Raw genomic sequence first — 24,698 nt, forward strand, 5'->3', positions numbered from 1 at the left:
TCTGGGACGCTACCCCTGTGCCGGTAGTCGCCAGTCTGAGGACTTAGAATATTTAGAGCCGTGTCGGGAACGAGACAGTACTGAGAAGATAGGCTCAGGACCACGAGCTCGAAGCAGCTGATTGTTAGAGCTCAGAAGGGCCGCATACCGTAATACAGTGCATTGAACAGATGAGTTTAAGTCAGTACTGCCAGAAGTCGTACACTACGGTGAGCATGTTGCAGTGACAACAAGAAGTACTGCACAGACATCTTTTCTTATCTAATACAAAATATATAAATACTAGAAACATTATATGTCTATCACTAGTTCTGACTCACTAAAAGAAATAATTTGTATATTAAAATATTTTCAAGACACAACAGAAACACATGTAATCAATTAAATGATGTTTTCTCCTGCTCAAAAAAGTATTGGCACACTGTACGACGTTTGTTACGAGGGGTATTCGGAAAGTAATGTCCGATCTGGCGTGAAATGGAAACCACTCTGAAAATCTGATGAAGTTCTGTACAGATGTGTTGGGTAGTGTCTCTAGTATGTCCATCGATCGCATGACGTCGCTCTTTTCAGTTCTGAGCCCATAGCGAGCACATAGAGATACCTACAACAACAGTGTCTCCCGCCAAGTATGTGGTTCTGGTGAGAGATTTCACCTGAAACTATGCAGCCCGCGTAGCATAAATGTCAAGCATTTCCATCTGGAATACAATTGTCAGCTTCATTCTGCAAGGGCAATGAAGATGCTCCTGCAGCTTTTTCGATGGGAAGTGTTTGATGACCCACAATACAGTCCTTAATTGGCTCCCTCTGAGTTTCATCTTTGCTCACACGAAGCGCTGGCTACGAGACAACATTTTGGGACAGATAAAGAGTTGTAGACTAGTGTAGATAACTGGCGGAAAGCACAGGCAACTGCTTTCTGTGACGAGGGTACTGGAACGTTTGTACAACGCTACGACAAATATCTAAGTCGGAGCGGCGACTATTTAGAGAAGTAGCTGGAAGGTGTGGCTGAGTGTTGAGAATAAAAGATTTTTGATTTTCACTGTGGTTTCCATTTCGCGACTGATCGAACCGTAATTTCCGAACAGCCCTCGTATTGTACTTGACAGAAAGCACAGCGTGAACCAGATATGAGCAACAGAAGAAGACCAACAGTACAATCGCTTGCCTGACAGCCAGTGTACTAAGGGCATTCACTTGTCACCATGAGACCGATAGGAAAGGAGCATTCTGCATCGTTACACAACAAGATGGTTTTATTACATTCGCAGGGTAAAAGTTACCGAGAGACTGGCAAAGATATTTCTGTCAATTATACAACAATGTGGGCAATCATCAAGTTTCAAGAGACTGGTAGAATAGACAGCAAACTCAGATCCGGACGTCCATGAGTTCTTTCATATAGGGAGCGTCGGCGGATAGTTCGTCTTGCAGATTCAAATAGTTCAAATGGCTCTAAGCACTACGGGACTTAACATCTGAGGTCATCAGGCCCTAGACTTAGAACCTAAACCTAACTAACCTAAGGACATCACACACATCCATACCCGAGGCAGGATTCGAACCTGCGACCGTATCAGCAGCGCGGTTCTTGACTGAAGCACCTAGAACCGCTCGGCCACAGCGGCCGGCTCGTGTTGCAGAAAAAGTGCTATTGAAATGTACTGGATCGCTTGTATCGGACATCCAGTCAACTTCCAACAAACATGTTAGTGCTCAGACTGTTAGGAATTTTATGAACGGAGCTTATATTCATATCAGATCTTCGACAAAGAAATCATTTATTTCGGAAATCAAGCGAAGAAGACGCTTGCAGTTGGACAAAGTTTGTCAGTAAATCGACTGAATTTTGGGATACTGCGCTATTTTGTGTCGAATCCAAGTTTGAGTCGTTTTGATCTGACGGAAAGGGGTGAGTACTACCTACAGTAAAATATGTTGAAGGAAGCATAATGGTCTCGGGTGCACGGGGGTGAGGATTGGGCTTGGCAATTTTGAAGGTGTCACGATCATCGTAAATATCTCGATCTATTGCGAGGCCATATTCGTAGCAGTGCATAGACGCTGAGTCTTGATGATTGCTTTTACTTTCAACAAGACAACGGCCCTAAGCATACGGTCCTGAGAACTCTGTGGTTATTATATAATGCTCCAACAACGGTTTTCATTTTACACAGAGCCTTAATTTTAACCCAATAAAGTACCTTTGGGGACACTTGGATACAAAAGTTCAAAAATCTCGTTCTATAGGGCAGCGGGAGTTTCGACGGGGTTGTTAAACTAATGGTGGAAAATCTCATCAGATATTACTAGTAGCTTGGTTCACCCCACGCCGAGACGTCTACAGGCTGTCATCAGTGCCAACGGTATCTACACAGTCTACTAGAATTGTTATGTTAATTAGAGACACTTCAGCTTCGTTTTCGTGTAGGTGTACCAATACTTTTTGATATGTAGAGGAACTGATTTATTTCTGTCAACAAATGTTTTGTTGTGAGAAACTGATTATACTAGAAGAAACTTTTGTTAACTACTGTATCTTTAAACATAACAGCGTCTTGGTATAATCTTTATTTGTTTGTAATGTATGTGTAATGGTAGGTGTGCCCAATACTTTGTAGTGATACTGTAAATATAGAGTCGTAGACTGTGGTGAATATGTTATGTTTGTTACAGCTGAAGTCTGCCAGTCAGCGAGATGAATCGCCGCGGTTGGCCTGCGACCTCCGCGAGCACTTGCTGCTCGCCTCGCCAAGGCCCCTCGTTAGCTAAGAAGACGGAAACCAGCCCAGAGAGGTTGTCGCTCGATTGAATCACGGGATCTCCTCTCCGTCGCGAGAAAGTGGGGGAGTTAGCCCGACAGCGTAGCACGCACTGCAGGGACGCCGCGCAGTGAGGGGTGGAAGGCAGAGAGCGGCGCCACACTGGCGGGAGGGGGCGGAGTTGGCGGGACGCAGCGCGCCGGCTTATCTGCGCAGTGATGTATGCCCGGTCGCCGGCCGGGCCATCAGCTGTGCGCTAATAAATAAAACATGGCGACGCGCGCCGCGCCGCCGGCGTCCAAATTACGGCGCGTGGGCTTCGCGGGAGACCGATAACAGTGCAGGCGCAGACGTGTCCTCGGACGCCTTCCGGTAACAGCCGTCTATCTCTCCGCGCGTTCCATTGGCTCCTCTCTCCGAGCGACTGACAGTCCCGGTGTACCCTTCGTGTGGAAACACGGAGTTGTCAAAATAAAGCCCCTTCCTCCCCGGTGCTGAAACTTCCGCAGGAAAGCCCGAAAAAAGAATAGATTCGACTTTGATGCCTAGGACTATACAGGGTGGTCCATTGATAGTGACCGGGCCAAATATCTCATGAAATAAGCATCAAACAACAAACTAAAATGAACGAAACTCGTCTAACTTGAAGGGGGAAAACAGATGGCGCTATGGTTGGCCCGCTAGATGGCGCTGCCATAGCTCGAACGGATATCAACTGCGTGTTTTTTTATTACATATTCGTGTAGTGCGTAAGGAAATATGAATGTTTTAGTTGGACCACTTTTTTCGCTTTGTGATAGATGGCGCTGTAATAGTCACAAACGTATAAGTACGTGGTATCACGTAACATTCCGCCAATGCGGACGGTATTTGCTTCGTGATACATTACCCGTGTTAAAATGGACTGTTTACCAATTGCGGAAAAGGTCGATATCGTGTTGATGTATGGATATTATGATCAAAATGCCCAACAGGCGTGTGCTACGTATGCTGCTCGGCATCCTGGACGACATCATCCAAGTGTCCGGACCGTTCGCCGGATAGTTACGTTATTTAAGGAAACAGGAAGTGTTCAGCCACATGTGAAACGTCAACCACGACCTGTAACAAATGATAATGCCCAATTAAGTGTTTTAGCTGTTGTCGCGGCTAATCCGCACATCAGTAGGAGACAAACTGCGCGAGAATCGGGAATCTCAAAAACGTCGGTGTTGAGAATGCTACATCAACATCGATTGCACCCGTCCATATTTCTATGCACCAGGAATTGCATGGCGACTACTCTGAACGTAAACCGGCATAATATGCACTATGGAGCAGCGGAAAATCTACGATGGCTGCGAAAAAGTGGAACATCAGTGACCTTGGCGGGTAATGTATGGTGCGGCATAATGGGAGGAAGGATAATTGGCCCCCATTTTATCGATGGCAATCTAAGTGGTGCAATGTATGCTGATTTCCTACGTAATGTTCTACCGATGTAACCACAAGATGTTTCACTGCATGACAGAATGGCGATGTACTTCCAAAATGATGGATGTCCAGCACATAGCTCGCGTGCGGTTGAAGCGGTATTGAATAGCATATTTCATGACAGGTGGATTTCGAAGCACCATACCATGGCCCGCACGTTCACCGGATCTGACGTCCCCGGATTTCTTTCTGTGGGGAAAGTTGAAGGATATTTGCAATCGTGATCCACCGACAACACCTGACAACATGCGTCAGCGCATTGTCAATGTATGTGCGAACATTACGGAAGGCGAACTACTCGCTGTTGAGAGGAATGCCCTTACACGTACTGCCAAATGCATTGACGTTAACGGATATCATTTTGAGCATTTATTGCATTAATGTGGTATTTACAGGGAATCACGCTGTAACAGCATGCGTTCTCAGAAATGATAAGTTCACAAAAGTACATGTATCACATTGCAACAACCGAAATAAAATGTTCAAACGTATCTACGTTCTGTATTTTAATTTAAAAAACCTACCTGTTACCAACTGTTCGTCTAAAATTGTGAGCCATATGTTTGTGACAATGACAGCGCCATGTATCACAAAGCGAAAAAAGTGGTCCAACTAAAACGTTAATATTTCTTTACGTACTACATGAATATGTAATAACAAATGGGGGTTCCTATTTAAAAAAAAAAACGCAGTTGATATCCTTTTGACCTATGGCACCGCCATCTGGCGGGCCAACCGTAGCGCCATCTGGTTTCCCCCTTTAAGCCAGACAAGTTTCGTTCTTTGTAGTTTTTTCGTTTGACGCTTATTTCGCGAGATATTTGGTCCGGTCACGATCAATGGACCACCCCATATGCTCTGCGTGTTTTAACTGTTTTAGTTCGTTTTTGAGCACTGTTTTAGGAACAATTCTGTTGTGATAGCGGCAGGTCAACCTGTGCTGGACAGAGGCACATAAATGTATGAAGAGAAGCGTGGTGATGGATGCTATGGCTAAGGAGATTACTGTGGAGCAACATCCAATACCGGAAAGTGTTGGAGTACACGATTTGCAAACAACCTGATATAGTGTGGGCCTTTTCGCAATTGCGTTGATGTATTACCAAAGAGTTGTTCATTTTAATTAAATATTTTTGTATGTTTTTTATTTATTTTACACTCCTATAAAATTTTTCTTTTCCTTAAAACACAGCTCTGGGAAAAGCTTAAGCACGAGATAGATTAAGTACCATAATATATTAACTACTCAGTGAAAATAAAAGAAAGTGCAAGGGTGTGTTGCCCGAAGTCTCCCACTCGAGCACAGGGAGCTGGACGTCACATGGATTGAGGTCAGCGGAACGATAGTGTCGAATGGGGACGGTTCCGCAACACGACGCGGTTGAAGGAACGGAAAGAGTGAGTCAGCGAGAGTTCCAAAAAAAATTTAAGACTTGTATTATCTGCTTCGTACTTAAAACAGGATAACAATATAAATGTAAATGGGAGAAAGGCATACGACTAAACATCGCAAGTTTGAAATTGTACAAATGGGATTTATTGCCTTATAGGGAACTTCGCTAAGTACGTCTCGTTGTTATCAAACACAATCTCGAGCTAGGTAAGGTCTCCACGTAATATGAGACCTCCATTCACCTAAGAAACGCTCACTAATTAAATCATTCCCCTATCTTGCAATAGCCAGGTAACAAATTTATTCCTTTCTAAGGGTCACCCACTCGTGACTTCACACATTCCTCCTTTTAAAACCTCGGCTCCACACTACAGGACCACGACTCCCGTCCTGCCCTCGCAATGGCTCCCCGCACACTGCTCATTTAGCGAGCTAAAATACCGCTCCACGAAGTTATTTTCACATACAGACGCTCTAGCGTATCAGCCACCATCGCCCGTTCGTGTTAAAGCTCTAAGTAATTGCTATTAGTTACTGCTTCCTCCGCTCCCTCTCAGAAGTCTTTTCCAAAACCTCTTAAGAAACACCGTGCGTCATGTGGAAATCTTTTGCCTTTGAAAACAGCAGCGTCGGGCCAGACCACCAGTAGCTAGCTGTATTTAGGTAAGGCCACCCCATTTTCCCTGGACTAGAGAACGGTCCCTGTATCCCGGAAACCAATGCTGGGGTTCTCAATAGCGACCATCATTGCCGACGGGCACGGTCCTGAAGTTATTAGAACCACACTAGTGTAGCAGAATGACTGTGGAAATAGATCTTACGTTAAAATAAATCTTTATGCCCCCAGTGTTAATTGGGAGAAGTGGCAAACAGGCGACGAACATATTCAGTGGTGGAGTGATTAGCGACATTATTTACAAATTATAGGATTTGAATCACTGAAGCCGACCAGACGTCAGGTGTTCTCAAAGTACTTCATGTGGCGTACTCAGAAGAGCTTGTGCGTCATAATGGACTGGGGGACGTCCATTACAGACCAAAATGTTGGCAACATCAGGCACTGCATCGAGAATAAGACCAGTGATAGAGTTTGAAAGTTGTAGGGAAAAAAGATATCGCTGATTCGTGGCGTGATGCTTCGTGTGTTATGTCCGCAACTATATCGTATTGAGGAAAATTTGATAAACTTTTATCTTGCTCGTCTCACTTTCTTGGGTATACAACTTATTGCTGCAGTCGTCACCGATTTCAGTCTGACCTGCCCCTTCTCAAACCACAAGTTTGGTTGTATAGTTCAGGTGTAACAGTAGACACATAGGCTATCTCATCAGTGAGAGTATTTGTTGCTCACAGTTAAACTTTTTGTACAAAGCTATTTGTACCTTTTGGCACCATTTTGTTAATAATAAGGTGTGTGGTTTACGAATTGGTGAGTCAGCCCGTAACGTGTAACCTTTGCAGCAATAAATTGTACATTTACCCAACTGAGACGGAGAAAATAATAATTTATTGAATTTTCCTGCAAAAGATCTCATTCGCGGACTGAACACTACAATAGCTGGACACTATTTTCTAACGAAGTAGCGAACACATAGTTATAAGGCATGCAGATGCAGTTAAGGTCCCCATTATTTCACTTTGTTCTTTTAAGTTGCAGAACGCACTGATAAGCACAAAAAACTGTTTGTCTTTACGAATGTTTTGGTAAGCGCCTCTGCTGTCGATTGAGGAAACACCAAATAGACCAGGATTTTAAAAAAAAAAATCATAGAGGCGGTTCTGTTGTCAGTCCTGTTAAGCAGTGTTCAGCCATTGCTCTAAGCATCTTTTGCCACGCTCACAAGCTACAAAGGACAAGCAATACTCTCTGTACAAGAACGTTGCATTGAACAACAGCGATACATCCACCTTACACAGGTCAATGAATCTGCAGAGTCTGAACATTGTATATTCACTTGTCATTCCATGGCTTACGAGAAAGTTAAGATAGTGGCTAGAGCCTCATCCTACTGGGGTTCAGTGGTCAAGGAAACTGTGGAAATATAATTAGCAGATGGCCTGCTCGACCGCGATGAGGGTTTCAAGTTCGACAGATAATTTCGTTTCTGCACTCTCAAAGGAAATGTGGTTCTAAATCTCCACTGCCGGCCATTCCAACATACACCATCCATTATAATCAACCACTTACTTCACAACCACTGTAGATTTGCTGACTCTGTGGTTGCTTTCTTTTATTCTTAGATGTATACAGTTTTATCTATGACTGACGCTCTTGCTACCAGCACTGTCATCTCTGGCGCATGCGTATTTATCTCATAGAAAACTCCCACCCACCTCCCCAGGGGTCGTGCGTTCACGGTATGCCGCTGTGTAAGGCGGGTGAACTTGATCGGGACTTAGCCGCAGAACGAGGCTGTGGCGCGCGATTCAAATGGCCTGGGCAACACGGTCCCTAGTATTACTAGGACCGTGTTGCAGAATAATTCAGCTGGTGTTGCGCAACGGCGCTGATAACTGCCGCGTGACGTCTTATCAGTGGCGTCATCCGGTTTTGAGGCAGCTGCAGGCTCATTTGACTCGAGGCAGCCGCACGCTACGCATCGCCATGCCGTACCGCCGCAGAAGATACATGAGGAGGAGCAGACTTCCAGTGTATAAGACAGTGGATACATTTTCAACTACACCAAATGAAACTGGTCAATAGGAATTACTACAAGGACCTATTACTTTTGTTGGTTGCAAGATTCAGTTTTCTTGTACTACAACAGAAGTAGTTAGTTTCCCTGTCTGATATAAGGAAAAAACGTATCTGTCCCAAAGTCACACACCATGACAGGTTAAAGTTAGGACAACTTGCAGGGCTTCCTTGAAATATATAGTCACTTTTCGGTATTCTGACGGTTCTTTTCGGATACAGGAAGATGAAACGGATTACTTGAGACTGGAAACATAGCAATATCTTCGCTCACTTTGAAAGGGCATGTGAAAAACTGTAAAACCTGTACAATAATAACCCCGGTCTACGATATGCATCTATCCTTCGGAACCATGTCCACCCCTGTATGCAGCTTGGTTTCCTCAGTACTACGATATCTACCAGCAAGGCAATGCAACATGTCACACAGCTAGCAATGTACGTTGTGGCTAGAAGAGCACCTAAGATGAGTTTTGCAATACTCCCCTGGACACCAAACTCCCCAGATTTTAACGCAATTGAGAATCTCTACCGGAATGTTCGTGCCATGGATCCGCCCTCATCCTGCAATATAAAACTAGCGCAGCAGGCCACAGCTCTGGAGTCAGCATGTCTCCACAATCCTGTCGGTGCCGTCCACAACCTCACTGACTCTGTTCCTCCACGTCACAAAGCGGTCCGCGCTGCAACACGTGGTTATTCAGGCTTTCGACAGGTGGTCACATTAATGTGGTTAGACAATGTAGAAGAAATCTAAATTACGATATCACTCTGTAACGAACAACTGATGGCCACAGGACTCTTTTAGCCAAACAACCGGAAAATATCCGTGAACCACTTTCGAAATTTTGTCGGTAAGGTTCAGGTTAGCTTTGTAAATGATCCTGACGTAGTCATCAGGAACAATGTGTGGCTTATACGCGAAGTGTACAAAAACTTGTGTGGAGCACAAGAAACCGATCATTGCTTGCGGTATTTCTCCCGCAGCTGAGTACCGGCTGAGAACAAGAAGCACCCCTGCTGTCATCGCTGAGTGGCAGGAGGCCTGCGAGCAGAGTGGAGGAGGCGGTGGCGGAGTGCCGGGTGTTGGGGAGGCCTCGTGCCCCGCGGGGGCTGCAGATTGCCACTAAAAGCGTTTAGCGGCGGCGGCGGCGGCGGCGACTAGCGGGGGCGGAGCCGGAGGCACCGCGGGTGGGAGGCGGCTACGGAAACGCAGCTGTTTTATGGCACCCTGTGTCCCGCTGAAGATCGCCTCTCCTGCCGCTTGGGAAATGAACACAGTTCCTCATTGTTTCGGAGGATAATCAACGTCACCGTGAAAATTACTTGTAACGGAGATGAGGATTCAAGCTAAAGAAAAGAATTTTCACCAGCAAGGTTACTCCTGATCTTGAACCAGTTTCATTTCGATGCCTCCTGCTCAAAGTACATGGCGTGTCGCACACACAATAAACATAAACACACACACACAAAACCAGAGCACTGCGCATAACGGAGTGGCCGAGCGGTTCTAGGCGCTTCAGTCCGGAACCGCGCGGCCGCTAAGATCGCAGGTTCGAATCCTGCCTCGGGCATGGGTGTTTGTGATGTCCTTAGGTTAGTTGGGTTTAAGTAGTTCTTAAGTTCTAGGGGACTTATGACCTCAGAAGTTAAGTCCCATAGTGTTCAGAGCCATTTGGACTAGAGCACTGCGTCTTTGACAAATGGCTCTGAGCACTATGGGACTTAACTTCTGAGGTCATCAGTCCGCTAGAACTTAGAACTACTTAAACCTAACTAACCTAAGGACATCACACACAGCCATGCCCGAGGCAGGATTCGAACCTGCGACCGTAGCAACAGTGCGGTTCCCGACTGAAGCGCCAAGAACCGCTCGGTCACAGCGGCCGGTTGCCCGAAGAGTCTGTAGTTGTTTAAGGATTAGAAGTTGAGATCGGGAGAGATGTCTTCTCACGATAAAGAAACGGGAAATGGAGACGTGAAACATAACCAGCATGCACAATAATTTATAGGTGACTGTATTATATTTATGATTAGATTCGTACTGAACCAACTTAAACAAACTTCAGGTTCTCGGAAATAAAGTGTTTTTCAGTTGTGAATTACACCGGGTGTGTCTCCTAAGATTCATTAGGCGCATTTTCTCTGGTGTTTCGGCAAATATTTGCAATTTAGTTTTTGAATTGTGTAGGTGGATGGTTCAAATGGCTCTGAGCACGACAGGACTTAACTTCTGAGGTCATCAATCCCCTAGAACTTAGAACTACTTAAACCTAACTACCCTAAGGACATCACACACACCCATGCCCGAGGCAGGATTCGAACCTGCGACCGTAGCGGTCGAGCGGTTCCAGACTGTAGCACCTAGAACCGCTCGGCCACACCGGCCGGCTGTGTAGGTGAAGTCAGCCCAAACAATTAGTGCTCATCTCGTCTCTCATGCGATGCCCTGTGTCGCCGGATAGCGTCGGTTTGCTTTCCTTTACAACCAACATTATTTTTAAAGTGGAATTTTACGTGCTCATTCGAGGAGCATTCCAAGGTTACTCGAGTCCAATATCTGCTTTATCGATGTGTATTAACAGGCACAGTTCGAGGCGCATATCGCCGAAGTGGAGTCAAATCGAATGACTTGCACCCGGCGAACGGTCTACCCGACGGGAGGCCATAGTCATACGACATTTACATTTACAGCAGGCACAGTAAAACATGAAGAATAAACAGACTCAGTAGCATGGCATGCTTGGCGGTTGCAGTCAGCACAGGTCAGGGCAGTGCTGTCGCTACTGGTGTATTGGTTATTCTTCGATTTTTACTGTCCCTCTTAAAACATATCGATAAAAGAAATATCGCACTAGACTAATCTGAGAGCGGTCTATAAATGGGCACGTAAAACACCGCTTTAAAAATAATTTTGTTTGTAATGAGAAACAAACTGACGCTTTCCCGCGACTCTGGCCGTCGCATGAGAGACGTGATGAGGACTAATTGTTTGGGCTGGCTCCACCTACACAATTCAAAAACTAAATTGGAAATATTTGCCGAAACACGAGAGAAAATGCGCCTGACGAATCTTAGGTGTGATACTCTGTGTAAATATGAATGGGAAGGAGATAGTAAAGCGCGTTCAGTTGTTTGAAGACATCGTGTCTATTATCGCAGAGCATTCTTCTCAACAACAGTTATTTTTTGTGTGGCAGTGAATTACAGACACGTGAAGGCAGTATGAAAACGGTTTCCTCCTTTGCTGAGCGCAATTTAAGTTGTCACCATTCGAAAGACCCATTTGCCTGCTAGTTAAACGAGCCAGTGTGTGGAAAAAGGAGGGACCCTTACAGCGCACACACGCACGCGCACGCGCACGCACACACACACACACACACACACACACACACACACACACACACACACACACACACACATGGCGCACTGACACATACACCCTAGCTTAAAGCCGGCGGCTGTGGCCTAGCGGTTCTAGGCGCTTCATTCCGGAACCGCGCTGCTGCTAGGGGTCGCAGGTTCGAATACTGCCTCGGGCATGGATGTGTGTGCTGTCCTTAGGTTAGCTAGGTTTAAATAGTTCTAAGTCTAGGGAACTGATGACCTCAGATGTTAGGTCCCATAGTGCTTAGAGCCATTTGAACCTTGCTTAAACTCTTACAAACCCTGATGCTATTCTGAATCCAGATTATTCGGCTGCATAAAATCGTTGTGAACCAGAGTAATATTTAAATTGATGTTCAGATTTTTCTATATTTTATTCTTCAGCCAAGTGGTCACGGCTGGCCTCTGTAGAATTCTCGATTCTGTTCAGCCAAATTCCTTAGAGCTGAGGGAGTGTCAAGGAGAGACCAACTCGAATTATTTGGGAGGCAGTTAACAGCGTCAGCATTTTCCTGACAACAACGGGGAACCTACCGAAATTCTTCGTTGACACCAGGCCGTTCGAGTCATTTTAAGCTCGTTACTGTCACAATATTGTTAAGGTTCAAATGGTTCAAATGGCTCTGAGCACTATGGGACTCAACTGCTGAGGTCATTAGTCCCCTAGAACTTAGAACTAGTTAAACCTAACTAGCCTAAGGACATCACAAACATCCATGCCCGAGGCAGGATTCGAACCTGCGACCGTAGTGGTCTTGCGGTTCCAGACTGCAGCGCCTTTAACCGCACGGCCACTTCGGCCGGCCTATTGTTAAGGGAAATACAAACACACCCAGGAGAATAATTTTTGAATTTATAATTGGAACGTCAACGATCGTGTATCGTAATTTAACAAAAAGCAATCACATATGTGGTGTCTGTTCTTTCGGACATGTCCGAAATAACAGACACCATTGTGATCCTGCAGCCATCATGAATCAAGACACAAAGGAATTACAGACATTAGCTGTCTGTGGGCATTGATTTATATCAATGGGGCTTCGACCTCATGCATTATCAATGGAGACACTAGACTAAGGATGGTCTATGTGCGACTGAAACAGATTACCATATCATAAAAATAAACATAGTTTGTGATATGGGCTGACTCTTTTTTGTTACATCCAGGATATATCACGTTAATATCGTATAAAACCTGGTCTAGCGTTAATAATGGCCCCAATTGGGCGATGAACGATGTCCACAAGTTTCTTCAGGTTTGCCATATCCACATGAAGCCACACACTGATGATTAGAGCGATTGCTATGTTTCATTTACTGTTCCAAATACTCCAAGGCATTTTTATGGGATTAAGATGGGATCACTTAGCAACGTTTTTAGGCGCGATGTAGTATCTGAGTGTCTGTCAAACCAGGAACGTTCCTGCGTGAAGTCCATTGAACACTTGTTTTCTCATCCTATAAACTGAAGTACGCACAGGGTATCCATCATGAAGATGAAGAAGAAAGGGATCACTTGCTCAGCGATAATGTCGAAATAATCGTTTTGATACTCGTTATTGGTAATCTGTATGAGTAGGGTGGAGTCATGGCATGAGATACACACGTAATACAGCTCAGAACTACCTCTGGCCTGAAGTAGACCCATTCCACACTGCAGATTAAACGCTTCATTGGCTCGCCGGTCCGCTCGACACCTAGTAGCATTAGACAGGAGGGAAAACAGCGATCGTTGGACCAATACGCTACTCAAATGTCGTACTGTCTCGTTTCCGCCTTATTAAAGACATGTAGCTCTTTGCGCCACTGTGAATAACTGCCCTTTGCAAGGTAAACGACTGCAAATTTGCATTGCGTAGGGCTCCCTTGACAATATTCGCTCGAAAACTGGTTTTGAGATGGACTTATATTCTCTGACAGCAAAAATTCCTTTGGGAATGAATCCACTGTCAGCAACAAGACAGGACATTCCCTGTTTTTACGACCGTTATTCTTACGGCGTGTTACGTGCCTGTGATTGGTAGGACATTTCTTGTAGGCACGTTGGACAGACCACGTTGATACATCAGTAATTCGATCAGCTTCATTCATGGTACGACGATGGGGCTTGTCCAAACAAGATGGCTAGTTTTTACCGTTCTGTTGCGTCTCCACGTCGAGCGTGGTTCATACAGCCGACTGTCACTACGCACCACTTCATTGTCATGACTTACGTCACGGGTGTACTCTGATATGATCGCCTGGCACCATTTATAAGCCATTTGTAGTGCTCCAAAATGACCAGTGTGCTTTTTTTTAACTAGGTGCCTATTATTTTACCCACTGACTGTAAATTTCCTCTCTCTCTCTCTTTCTGTGTGTGTGTGTGTGTGTGTGTGTGAGAGAGAGAGAGAGAGAGAGAGAGAGAGATATTGGGTGCAGCAATAAAGTGATCTATTCGTCATGTATTGCAGTGTATCTGCACAGTTGCAGAAGGTATACGCTCATTTAACACTGAAACGTATATTATGAAGTGGCTTATATAAGTTGCGTTCTATAACGCTCCGATCGTCATAGTGGAAATTATGTGTGAACTGGAAGTTTGCCACCATTCAAGTAAATCTGTCTGCCCTGTCTTCTCATCATAATCATCACCACCATTACCGTCATCATCGGTCCTAAGTCAAGTCTTCTCATGTAGCTCTCCATGCAGTCCTGTCATTTGCTACCCTCTTTGTTTTCTCGTAATTCTTTTCTATCCTTATACTATCCACCATTTGGTATTTCCTGCGTCCTCTTCTCCTTCTTCTTATTCTTCTTCTTCTTCTTCTTCTTCCACTCACCGTTCCTTCCATAGCATCCAATACTAAACAATCTTGTCTCATTCAGTGTTCAACCCAGTTGTGTTTCCTCTTCCTGATTTCTTTTAAAATTTCTCTCCCTTCTCCCACTCTTCTCAACAACGCCTCATTTATCTACTCGTTTTATATTTTCCATCCTCCTACAAATCCGCGTTCCAGATGCTTCTATTCTTCTTTCTTTATCTTTCCTCAGTGTCCATGACTCAGCTCCTTATAATGCAACGCTAAGTATAGACCACTTCGGCACTCTCTTCCTCAAATGCCTGTCTATGCACTCACATGGAACTCTCCTCCCCTTATTAAATGCCTGCTTGGTAATTACTATACGCGTTTTCACCTCCTTATGGCATCTGATGTATTCCTAAATTATGCTTCCCAGATATGTGAAAGCACTTACTTGTTCTGTATCTTCCGCTCCTTACTTTATAGTTGTTCTTACCTTTTTCCCACTGATCGTCATACGTTTTGGCTTTTTCTTATAAACTCTCCTTCTAAATTCCTCACATATCTTATTTAATTCTCTTAACATACCAGTCATAGTTCTATCGCTCTTTCCCAAAAACAACATGTCATTGCAAATCGAGTGCGTTCTATCCTCGTACCATCAACCTGCACTCCTCTTTCTCGTTTCAAACATTTCTGTGTTATATGTTGCAAATATATGTTAAACAATATTAGGGAGAGACACCAGCTGTGCCTCACTCCCCTTCCGATTACGCTTTCCTCAGTCATCTCATCCCCAATCTGTAGTTGTATTTTATGTTGTAGGTATAGATCCTTAATCAGCCTTCTATCCCTTCAGTTGACAGTATTCTTCCTTAGAATGTCTATTAATTTATTCTACTGTAATCTGTCAAAGGCTTTCTCTAAGTATTTGAAATCAGTATAAACTTATCTCTCCCTATCCACGTATCTCTCGCCTGTAATGATCAACAGTCCAATTGCATCTCTTGCACTTTTCTTCTTCCAAATCCAGGTGTTCCTCTGCAATACATTTTTCCAGTCTTCCGTGACAGCTTAGATTTATCACTCTCAGTAGAGTTTTTTGGCATGAGCAATCATGGTTCTAAAATCCTCATATTTCTTAGCATTGCTTTTCTTCTCAATCGCTAACATCCGACCAATCACCTTTTTCATATATGTTACTACGGAGGTACAATAACGTAAAACGGTTTGCAAATTTATTAAAACGCAATACCATTTTCCACCATGACTGTATTGTAATTATTGGTTTGCGTGCTAATTACTCTACAAACCTAGCTGACGCAGCAGATATAAAAATTTTTCACTCTTGCACACACACACACACACACACACACACACACATACACACACATTTTATATATATATATATATATATATATATCCCACCCATGAAGCATATCGGTCTTAGTTGGAAATGTACGATAGGTTCCTATTGCCTCATAGGTTTCACAGTCACAGTGATCCACACAGTATACTCCTTATACTCCCAGCAATGGATGTATTTCATCATAGTTAACTGCTGTCAGTTATGTTGAAGAAAAAAAAAGAAAAAGGAAAACTGTTTGCCCCTAGTCCTTTTGCTACGATTAACGTTCACAGCAAAAGCGATAAGAAGAGGGGTCAGACAGAATCATACACAGAAGCAATCTTCTACTTGACTGTTAGAGGCATCTTATAGTAAACTTTTCAAGCACTAGTTTTACACTACCTTGCACTAGTGACATCTGTAGTATTTGTGGGTGTCTCTCTTAAAAGATAAAAACGACAGTTTCTTGAAAGTGCAGGCAGTGTACAATAACGGAATTTGTTGCGTTATATTTTAAAATGAAGGAGCCTCTGAAGTAACCGACAGACGAAGACGCCTTTTAGTCACCCTCTTGTCCGACATGCTCTCAAGGTGCTCAGAATAGCAAGATCAAAGGGCACGCCGCCAACCCAATGATAACACCATACCCAGAGAGGTTGCTGGAAAACAGCTGCGAAGCTTCATACGTCGCCGGTAGACTCTGCAAGAGGCCACAACAAAACAGCACTAATTGAATTAATGCTAAATCGAGTACCACATAAAAATACTAACAACTCACTTTTTTCTAAATCGTCAGCCTTTCGACAGTTATTTTCAGACCGTTTCTTCCTGCCATGAGCTAACATTTTCATCCCTGCAGGCATACTGTACCTAACATGTCCGATAGTCTGTCCTACACATTTAATATTTGTATGTTTGAAAATATTTCTCGTCTGTTGCTCTTTCAATGATCAGCTTAATCATTCCTGGAAGACATAGCAGGAGTTTTACTAATCTCCTTCTTGTCACCTCATTCTTCAGAGTACTTCGTGATTTTCTAAAACAATCCGCTCATTAAGTTTTTAACGTACACTGAAGACCCAAAGAAATTGGTACACCTGCGTAAAACACTACGTGATCAAAAGTATCCAGACACCGCTAAAAGCATAAGTTTTTCATATTAGGTGCATTGTGCTGCCACCTACTGCCACGTAGTCTATATCAGCGACCTCAGTAGTCATTAGACGTCGTGAGAGAGCAGAAAGGGATGCCTGTCACTTGTGTCATACGTCTGTACGCGAGATTTCCACATTCTCTAACATCCCTAGGTCCACTGTCTCCGTTGTGATAGTGAAGTGTAAATGTGCAGGGACACGTACAGCACAAAAGCGTATAGGCCGACCTTGTCCGTTGACTGGCAGAGACCGCCGACAGTTGAAGACGGTCGTAATGTGTAATAGGCAGACATCTATCCACATCACACAGGAATTCCAAATTGCATCAGGATCCATTGCAAGTACTATGACAGTTAGGCGGGAGGTGAGAAAAGTTGGATTCATGGTCGAGCAGCTGCTCATAAGCCACACATCACGCCGGTAAATGCTAAACAACGCCTCGCTTGGTGCAAGGAGCGTAAACATTGGACGACTGAACAGTGGGAAAACGATGTGTGGAGTGACGAATCACGATACACAATGTGGCGATCCGATGGCAGGGTGTGGATTTGGCGAATGTCCGGTGAACGTCATCTGCCAGCGTGTGTAGTGCCAAAAGTAAAATTCGGAGACAGTGGTGTTGCGACGCGGTCGTGTTTCGTTGAGGGGGCTTGCACCCCTTGTCATTTTGCGTGTCACTATCACAGCACAGGCTTATATTGATGTCTTGAGCACCTTCTTGCTTCCCACTGTTGAAGAGAAATTCAGGGATGGCGATTGCAACTTTCAACACGTACGAGCACCTGTTCATAATGCACGGCCTGTGGCGGAGTGATTACACGACAATAACATCCCTGCAATGGACTGGCCTGCATAGAGTCCTGACCTGAATTCTATAGAACTCCTTTGGGATGTTTTGGAGAGCCGACTTCGTGCCAGGCCTCACCGACCGACATCGATACCTCTTCTCAGTGCAGTACTCGTGAAGAATGGGCTGCCATTCCTCCAGAAACCTCCTAGCACCTGACTGGACGTATGCCTGCGAGAGCGGAATCTGTCATCAAGACTAAGGATGGGCCAACACCATACTGAATTCCAGCGTTACCGATGGAGGGCGCCACGAACTTGCAAGTCATTTTCAGCCAGATGTCCGGATACTTTCGATCACATAGTGTGTCGTGTAGGGCCCTGCGAGCACGCATAAGTGCCGCAACACGACGTGCCATTGACTCGACTAACGTCTGAAGTAGTGCTGGAGGAAACTGACACCATGAATCCTGCAAGGCTATCCATAAATCCGTCCTTTCACCTTGGAAGCGTTGCAATTCCTATTTGTTTGATTCCTAAATGATTTATACTGCTGTGTTCTTGTATTTCCGAAACCATTTTTGTATTTCCTCCTTCGTCGATCAATTGAAGTATTTCTTCTGTTACCCATGGTTTCTTCGCAGTTACCTCCGTTTTACCTATGTTTGTCTGCCCAACATCTGTTATCGCCTTTTCTTGATATGTCCACTCCTGTTCAACTATCCACACTGATTTTTGCGGACGATTCTTTTCAACTTCAGTCTACTCTTTACGATTACTAAATTGTGTTCTGAGTCTGCACCTGACTTCGGAATCTCTCTCTGACCATGATGTAATTCATCTGGAACCTTCATGTGTGTCTCTCGGTGTCCTCTAAGTACACCTTCTCCTCTTGTTATTCTTAAACAGATTAATCGCTATTACCATCTGAAATTAGTCCTTCTCTTCTGTCATTCCTACGACCAAACACATAGTATTCCGTAACCCTTCTTGAATTTCTTCGTCTACAACGGCGTTCTAATCCCCCACGATTATTAGATTTTCACCTCTGTAAATACTGAAGTAGCCGTCCAGTATTCTCTGTCCTCTCTCTCTCTCTTCATCTTCTGCTTGCGAAGTATACCTATGCTATCGATGACGTTATTGATTTGCTGTCGAATCTGATGAGAACTAGCCAATCACTTAACCATTCACAGTAGCGCACTCTCTGCCCTACTTTCCTATTCATAACGAATCCTACTCCCTGTTATAATATTTTCTGCTGCTTTTGATATTATCCTATATTCGTGTGACCAGAAATCCCTATCTTCTTTCCATTTTGCTTCACAGACACGCACGATATCTAAAATTAGCCTTTGCATTTCCCCTTTTCGTATTTTCTAGCTTTTCTAGTACGTTCAATCTACTGACATTTCATGCTGCGACTCGTTGCATGTTATTCCTTGGTTGGTTATTCCATGTTTTTCTCATGGTAACACCCCCTTTGCAGTCCCCTCCCGGAGATACGGATGGAGACTAATCCGGAATCTTCTGGCAATGGAGAGATCGTTATGAAACTTTTTCTATTACGGGCCACATCTGCAGTGGATACACATTATGTGTCTTTAATGTCATGGTTTCCATTGTCTTCTGCATCCTCATGCCGCTGATGATCTTTGGTGTTTTAGAGGCAGTTTCCCACCCCAAGGCAAGAGTGTTCCTGAACCTTTGTCCGCTCTGCCGCTCTTTTTAACAAGGCCGTTGGCAGAACGGGAGTGACTTCTTATGCAGAAAGTTTTCGGTCGCCATTGCTCATAATTTTTATTCAGAATTTAAGCAGAGGTTGGGTTCCATCCCGGGACTCAAGACTTTTGATTACTTTTCAAATACGCTGATCCTAGACCACGGGAACATGGAACACACAGAATCATCAATATTTACCGTGTCGTCTGAATAGGGCTACTATGTGACGGAATTGTGAAGGCGGCGTAAAACAGAGAATCCCAGTCGCTGCTGGAAATGCTGAAAATTACTCTTCATGTTTTACTGTCGCAGTCAATAAATGTGCTTGAACTGAATATCACATCAGACTAATTGAAGGCGTTCTAGCGATTGGACACTTCAACAACTGTAACATGACCGGCACCGATCACTTTACGATTCTGTATCAGTTCAGTTGCATTTTTTAATAACTGAAAACGTGCAGGACAGAATGTTGGGACGTGGCTGAAAGGTTCTCGTGAAAGGAGGCGGATTGCGGACAACAAGTGTTTTCGAGTTGTGGTAGACGAAGATCATTTCAGACATAGGTAGTAGTCTTGGGAGATTCGGAGAGCCCGTTCGCCGCATTCTGAAGCAGCGATTTTCTGATGCTAGTCGGTACGTGTGGTCGCAAGATTGTTTGATAGCTCCTCTCTCCATGCAATGCTGTGTATTGAGCCCCCCCACCCCTACAAGAGACTTTGTGTGCTACATCTACATACAGTGAAAGAACGTTCAGACTCAGTAACAACAAATTGTTAATACGTATTTGTATGCGATGTCAGATAAATTTTTGCAGCGTTCCCCTCAATTAAGTTTTGAAGAACATTCACGATTGTCACATTGGCTGCAAGCAAACTGTCGCCCCTTCAACGGAGTTTTCGTTGAGAGGGGAGAACATTGAATTCTTTTCATTCGCTTCATGGCTTTAGCTCCGCGTTCACCGTGTAGTTGGTAGATTTAAGTGTAGCCTTTGTTAAAAGATGGCATGCAGTTATCTCCCAGGAAATTTCAGATCAGAGCTCACTCGGCTGTAGAGTGAAAGTTTAATATGAAGTATGGGCTGTTATTTGTCTGACGGTTTTCTGGGCCGACAGCTGCCGTAGACTTCGTAGTTTTAAGCTGCAGGGCAGAGAGCAACAACTGAATCATGCCGTAGAGGACTACGAGATGGTTTCCAGAAGAGGGGCCTTAGTTCGTGACTCACCTCAGTAGTAAGTTACGACGCGCCCGCCTTACAAAGGATGCTGTGGCGTATGTAACGCATCCCCACCGGAAGTAGCGTACTGGGTGTCACATGTGGGTGCGTCGCGAGAGGTGCTTTCTCCCCGTCATGCCTCGTCCAGCGCACATCCCCGTACCTCAGTACCGTCGGGTGTGATGTGACCTTTGGTAAAACAGCGAGTACATTTCTCCGGAATAGTCAGGCCCAGCAGTTGCAAAGGCGCTGTACAGTTATGCATTGTAATATTCAGAAGTTGTGCACGTTCTCTCTACTGTTTGAACTAAATTAAATTTTATAGATCTGTTACTCAAGGGACAATGGCCGTCTTTCAATGTCCGTTTCATCATACGCTCGTGAATTTTTGTTTCGAAACCGAAGTCGCTATTTCTTCTTATCAGTTGTCTCCATGAGAAAGTTTGTGGACAGTTTCGCAGATCGCCATGTCGTTCATATGGCAATAAGGTAGACTAACCGCTTCTGTAAGTAGCATAAATCTATTATTAAACTCCCATCAAAACTCTTATCAAACATTATACATTGCAGAACCGTAAAAACGCTCCTACTTTTAGTAGATTCACTACCGACAGGAGACTGTACTAAAGGAAAACTTATGTTTACGTTGAGCAGCACATGGCGTCTAGTTACATGAATTAAGGACTAAAGGAAGTGATCGTTTCGAAAAAGCAATAAACAATATCACTAACTAAGTTAGCAGGCGACATAGCCACTCTGGTCGAAAATAGACGGATCTTCACACAGTGGTGCCCGACGTTCAAAGAATCCGGAAGCGACATGAAGAGGACAAGTTCTGAACGTCCAGGCACAAGTGATGCTGCAGGAATTTAGCCAGAGACCAACCAAATCAGTTCGTCAATCGTCTCGACAGCTTCAGTTATCACCAACCACGGAGCACAGGGTGCCACACATGAGAACAGAGCTTTATGCATACAGAGTGAAGCAGCTGCGTGCCAAAACGTAAAGCATTTACAAATGAGATACTGAGTCGCATCGACGATGGGCTAGTCCATCTGAAAAAGGTGAAGGTCACGGACTAAGCTTGTTTTCTTGTGTCCAAACCTACACACGGTGAGCATATGTGACTCCGAGAACCCTCTGTTTAACATGGAAACTGTGCGGGGCAGTGTAAAGGTAATTGTTTGGTGTAGTAGTCTGCTTCATGAATACGCGGTGGGACCGTTCTTCTTAGCTGATGTGGCACTAACCTCGGCTCTTTATATAATGAAACAGTTTTCATTTCCACATGCTGGGGAACCGCAGCCTGACATCATGCTGCAGCAGGATGGCGCACCTCCACACTGCGTCTCGATCCGATCGTTAGAAGGGCTTTAGACGATGCATTCCCAGTTTGGATTGACAGAGATGGACTCATTTTCAGGCCCCCAAGATTTCCACGCAAAACTCCGGTACATTTTTTTTCTTTTGGACTTTGTGAAGTATTATAACTACCGCATGCCGGTGGAGGACCTGCAAGAACTGCGAGCTCGATTACAATAGCAATTAAATTTGTTAATGAGAACATGCTAGGCCGGACATGGGAGGAATTCGAATATCGCTTAGATATCCTGCGCTGCACTGAACTCTGTTCCGCTCGATCTTTAGGAGTGTGGGAACATTACGCTGAAACCTGCACCCTTCTGCTGTCCCCATTTCTGAAATGTACGTGATAAAATTTTGGAACAATCATTTTGGAAAACCCTTTATAAAATATGAAATTAAAGAGTACTACTGGAAGAAGTGAGAAGTCTATGGAAATGCGAGCAAGAGAGAGGACAGAGAGGAGGTAATTTGCTGGAAGGAAATGTAGAGGGGGTAGGCGTAGATACCTATAAAAATAAGAATATACTATCTGATCAAAAGTATGCGGACACCGCTATGTAATGCGGAGCGACAATCAGATGTCACAAAAGGCAGGGAGTATTGTGTTGTCAGTAGAGAAGCAGTAACTGAAGAAGGGGTCGGGCAGGTTCTTCAAACATTGGCAAATCATTGGATTTCATCTGAGTAAAAAACGCATCTGAGACACATCAACTTCCCTAAAGCTAGCCAAGCCGACTGCCGGTGGTGTGACTGTGAAGCAGAAATGAGAAGGAAAACTACCCTTAAAGCAAGACCTGACAGACCTAATGTGCTGACAGACAGGGACTACAGAGCACTGCGGAGGCTGGTTAAAAAAGGTGGCACGAAATGAGCAGAAGGAATCATTCGTGCTACCAGCCGTCCGGCTAGCATAATGACTGTGCGTAGTGAGTAGAAAAGAATGAGTTAAAATTGTCGATCAGCTCCTCATAAGCCACACAAAATGTAGTCAGTTCTAAATGGCGCTTGAGGTTATGTAAAGAACGGAGCCACTGAACATCTGATGACTGGAAATGAGTGATTTGGAGTGATGACTCACGCTAAGCCCTGTGACAATCCGAAGGGGTTGTTTGCGTTTGACGAATGCTTGAAGAACGTTACCTGCCATCGTGTGTAGTGCTAACAGTGAATTACGAAGCAGATGGTGTTTTACGTGGTTAGGAGATGGTTCCCTTACTGCGTTTAAGAGAACGCATAATACGGAAGGATATTAACACATTTCACAGTTTTGTGTACTGCATACAACAGAGGACCAGCTCGGAGACGGTGGTTGATTTTATCAGCGTGACGATGCACCCTGAACCCAATGGAACACATCTGAAAGAGTTAGAACATCAAATTCGTTCCACACCTCAGCGTCCAGCATCAATGCCTTCTCCGGTTTCTGGTTTTGAGGAACTGTTGCCATTTCTTCACATACATGCAGACACGTCATTAAAAGTATCCGCAGCAGAGATCAAGTCGTTATAAATGCGATGGGTGCATACACGGTGGAGGATCACACAACAGCCTGAACCTACATCACCCCAAAGCGAGTAGTATGCTCTTCGAAGAGTGTCAGTAATATTTTGTCGGGCGCAGTACAGACCTGGGCGGCGGCTTCGCGGTCCCTGCGCGCCCGGCCCGGGCTGCTGGGGGAGTTGCCCGCGGAGCCTAGAGGTCGGCCGCCCCTGCCGCCCCCGGGTCCCGCCCCCGACGCCTTTCCGCCACCGAACGCCTTAGCGCCGCGGCCCGCAGCTGCCGCCGCCGACCCCGCCTGTTGTTGTTGATGTTGCTGCTGTTGTTGTTGTTGTTGCTGCTGCTGCTGCTGTTGTTTCTTCCGCGGTCGCACGATGTGCGACTCCATCCACGACCGGAACTTGAGCCCGAACATTGGTGCGGGCTGTCTGCGACCTGGCGGACTGCCTCGCTCACTGGTCGTCGTCTACCTGGGCTCGGCGAAAGACGGCCGCGCCGTCTGCAGTGGCCAGTGCGAGGAACCGCCTGCAAACCACAATTATCACGTCTTTAGTGTTAGTGGGACACAAATAAACACAAGGTGCTGCTACGGGGCGTGTAAGACAGTACTGCAGTCGTTTGTTTACAATGTATCATTACAGCGAAAACTGTCTCCAATGAAGAAACGCAAAGCGTTAAAGATTCCAGTAAACACGAGTCTACAAACGAACCGTCTGAGAGGTACTCATAAATGTGTCGTTACGAGTCACCACTGATTTCAGCATGAAATATTGTCCTGGTTAGTACAGATTTATTTGAAACGTAAACTTTTCAAATATGTTTCGGTCTAACTGGTATCAAATATTATCCATGGCCTACCTTACGAAGGCATACAATACTCCTACACAACGTTGAATGTGCGAACTGTTTGTACATTTCTATCTGTGCAAGGAAGTGTTCCACGTACTGTCCTGGAATTTGGAAGTAATATTGCTCTCGTCTTAGCAATGAGTTACCAATTCTTTCAATCCATCGCGTAAATCTTGACAACAAACATATCCCTGCTCCAGTTATTCAATCGCATCAAGCAGAGCAGTGTACACATCACTTCTGCGATGACTAGAGAAAAATC

At 44.7% G+C, this 24,698-nt stretch overlaps 1 protein-coding gene across 1 annotated transcript in view; it reads right to left on the minus strand.

Annotated features, from left to right (window-relative positions):
• LOC124731761 overlaps positions 1-24,698 on the minus strand; it is a 764,200-nt gene that overhangs the window by 107,414 nt on the left and 632,088 nt on the right. The window contains exons 4-5 of the mRNA XM_047248518.1: positions 23,829-24,112; positions 16,495-16,547 (exon numbers count right to left, since the gene is read on the minus strand). Of these exons, the coding sequence (XP_047104474.1) occupies positions 16,495-16,547; positions 23,829-24,002 (227 nt within the window). The 5' untranslated portion in view covers positions 24,003-24,112. The remainder of the gene's footprint in view (positions 1-16,494; positions 16,548-23,828; positions 24,113-24,698) is intronic.

Source organism: Schistocerca piceifrons, chromosome 1, assembly GCF_021461385.2.
Source record: "Schistocerca piceifrons isolate TAMUIC-IGC-003096 chromosome 1, iqSchPice1.1, whole genome shotgun sequence".
In the NCBI taxonomy this organism is placed as follows: domain Eukaryota; kingdom Metazoa; phylum Arthropoda; class Insecta; order Orthoptera; family Acrididae; genus Schistocerca; species Schistocerca piceifrons.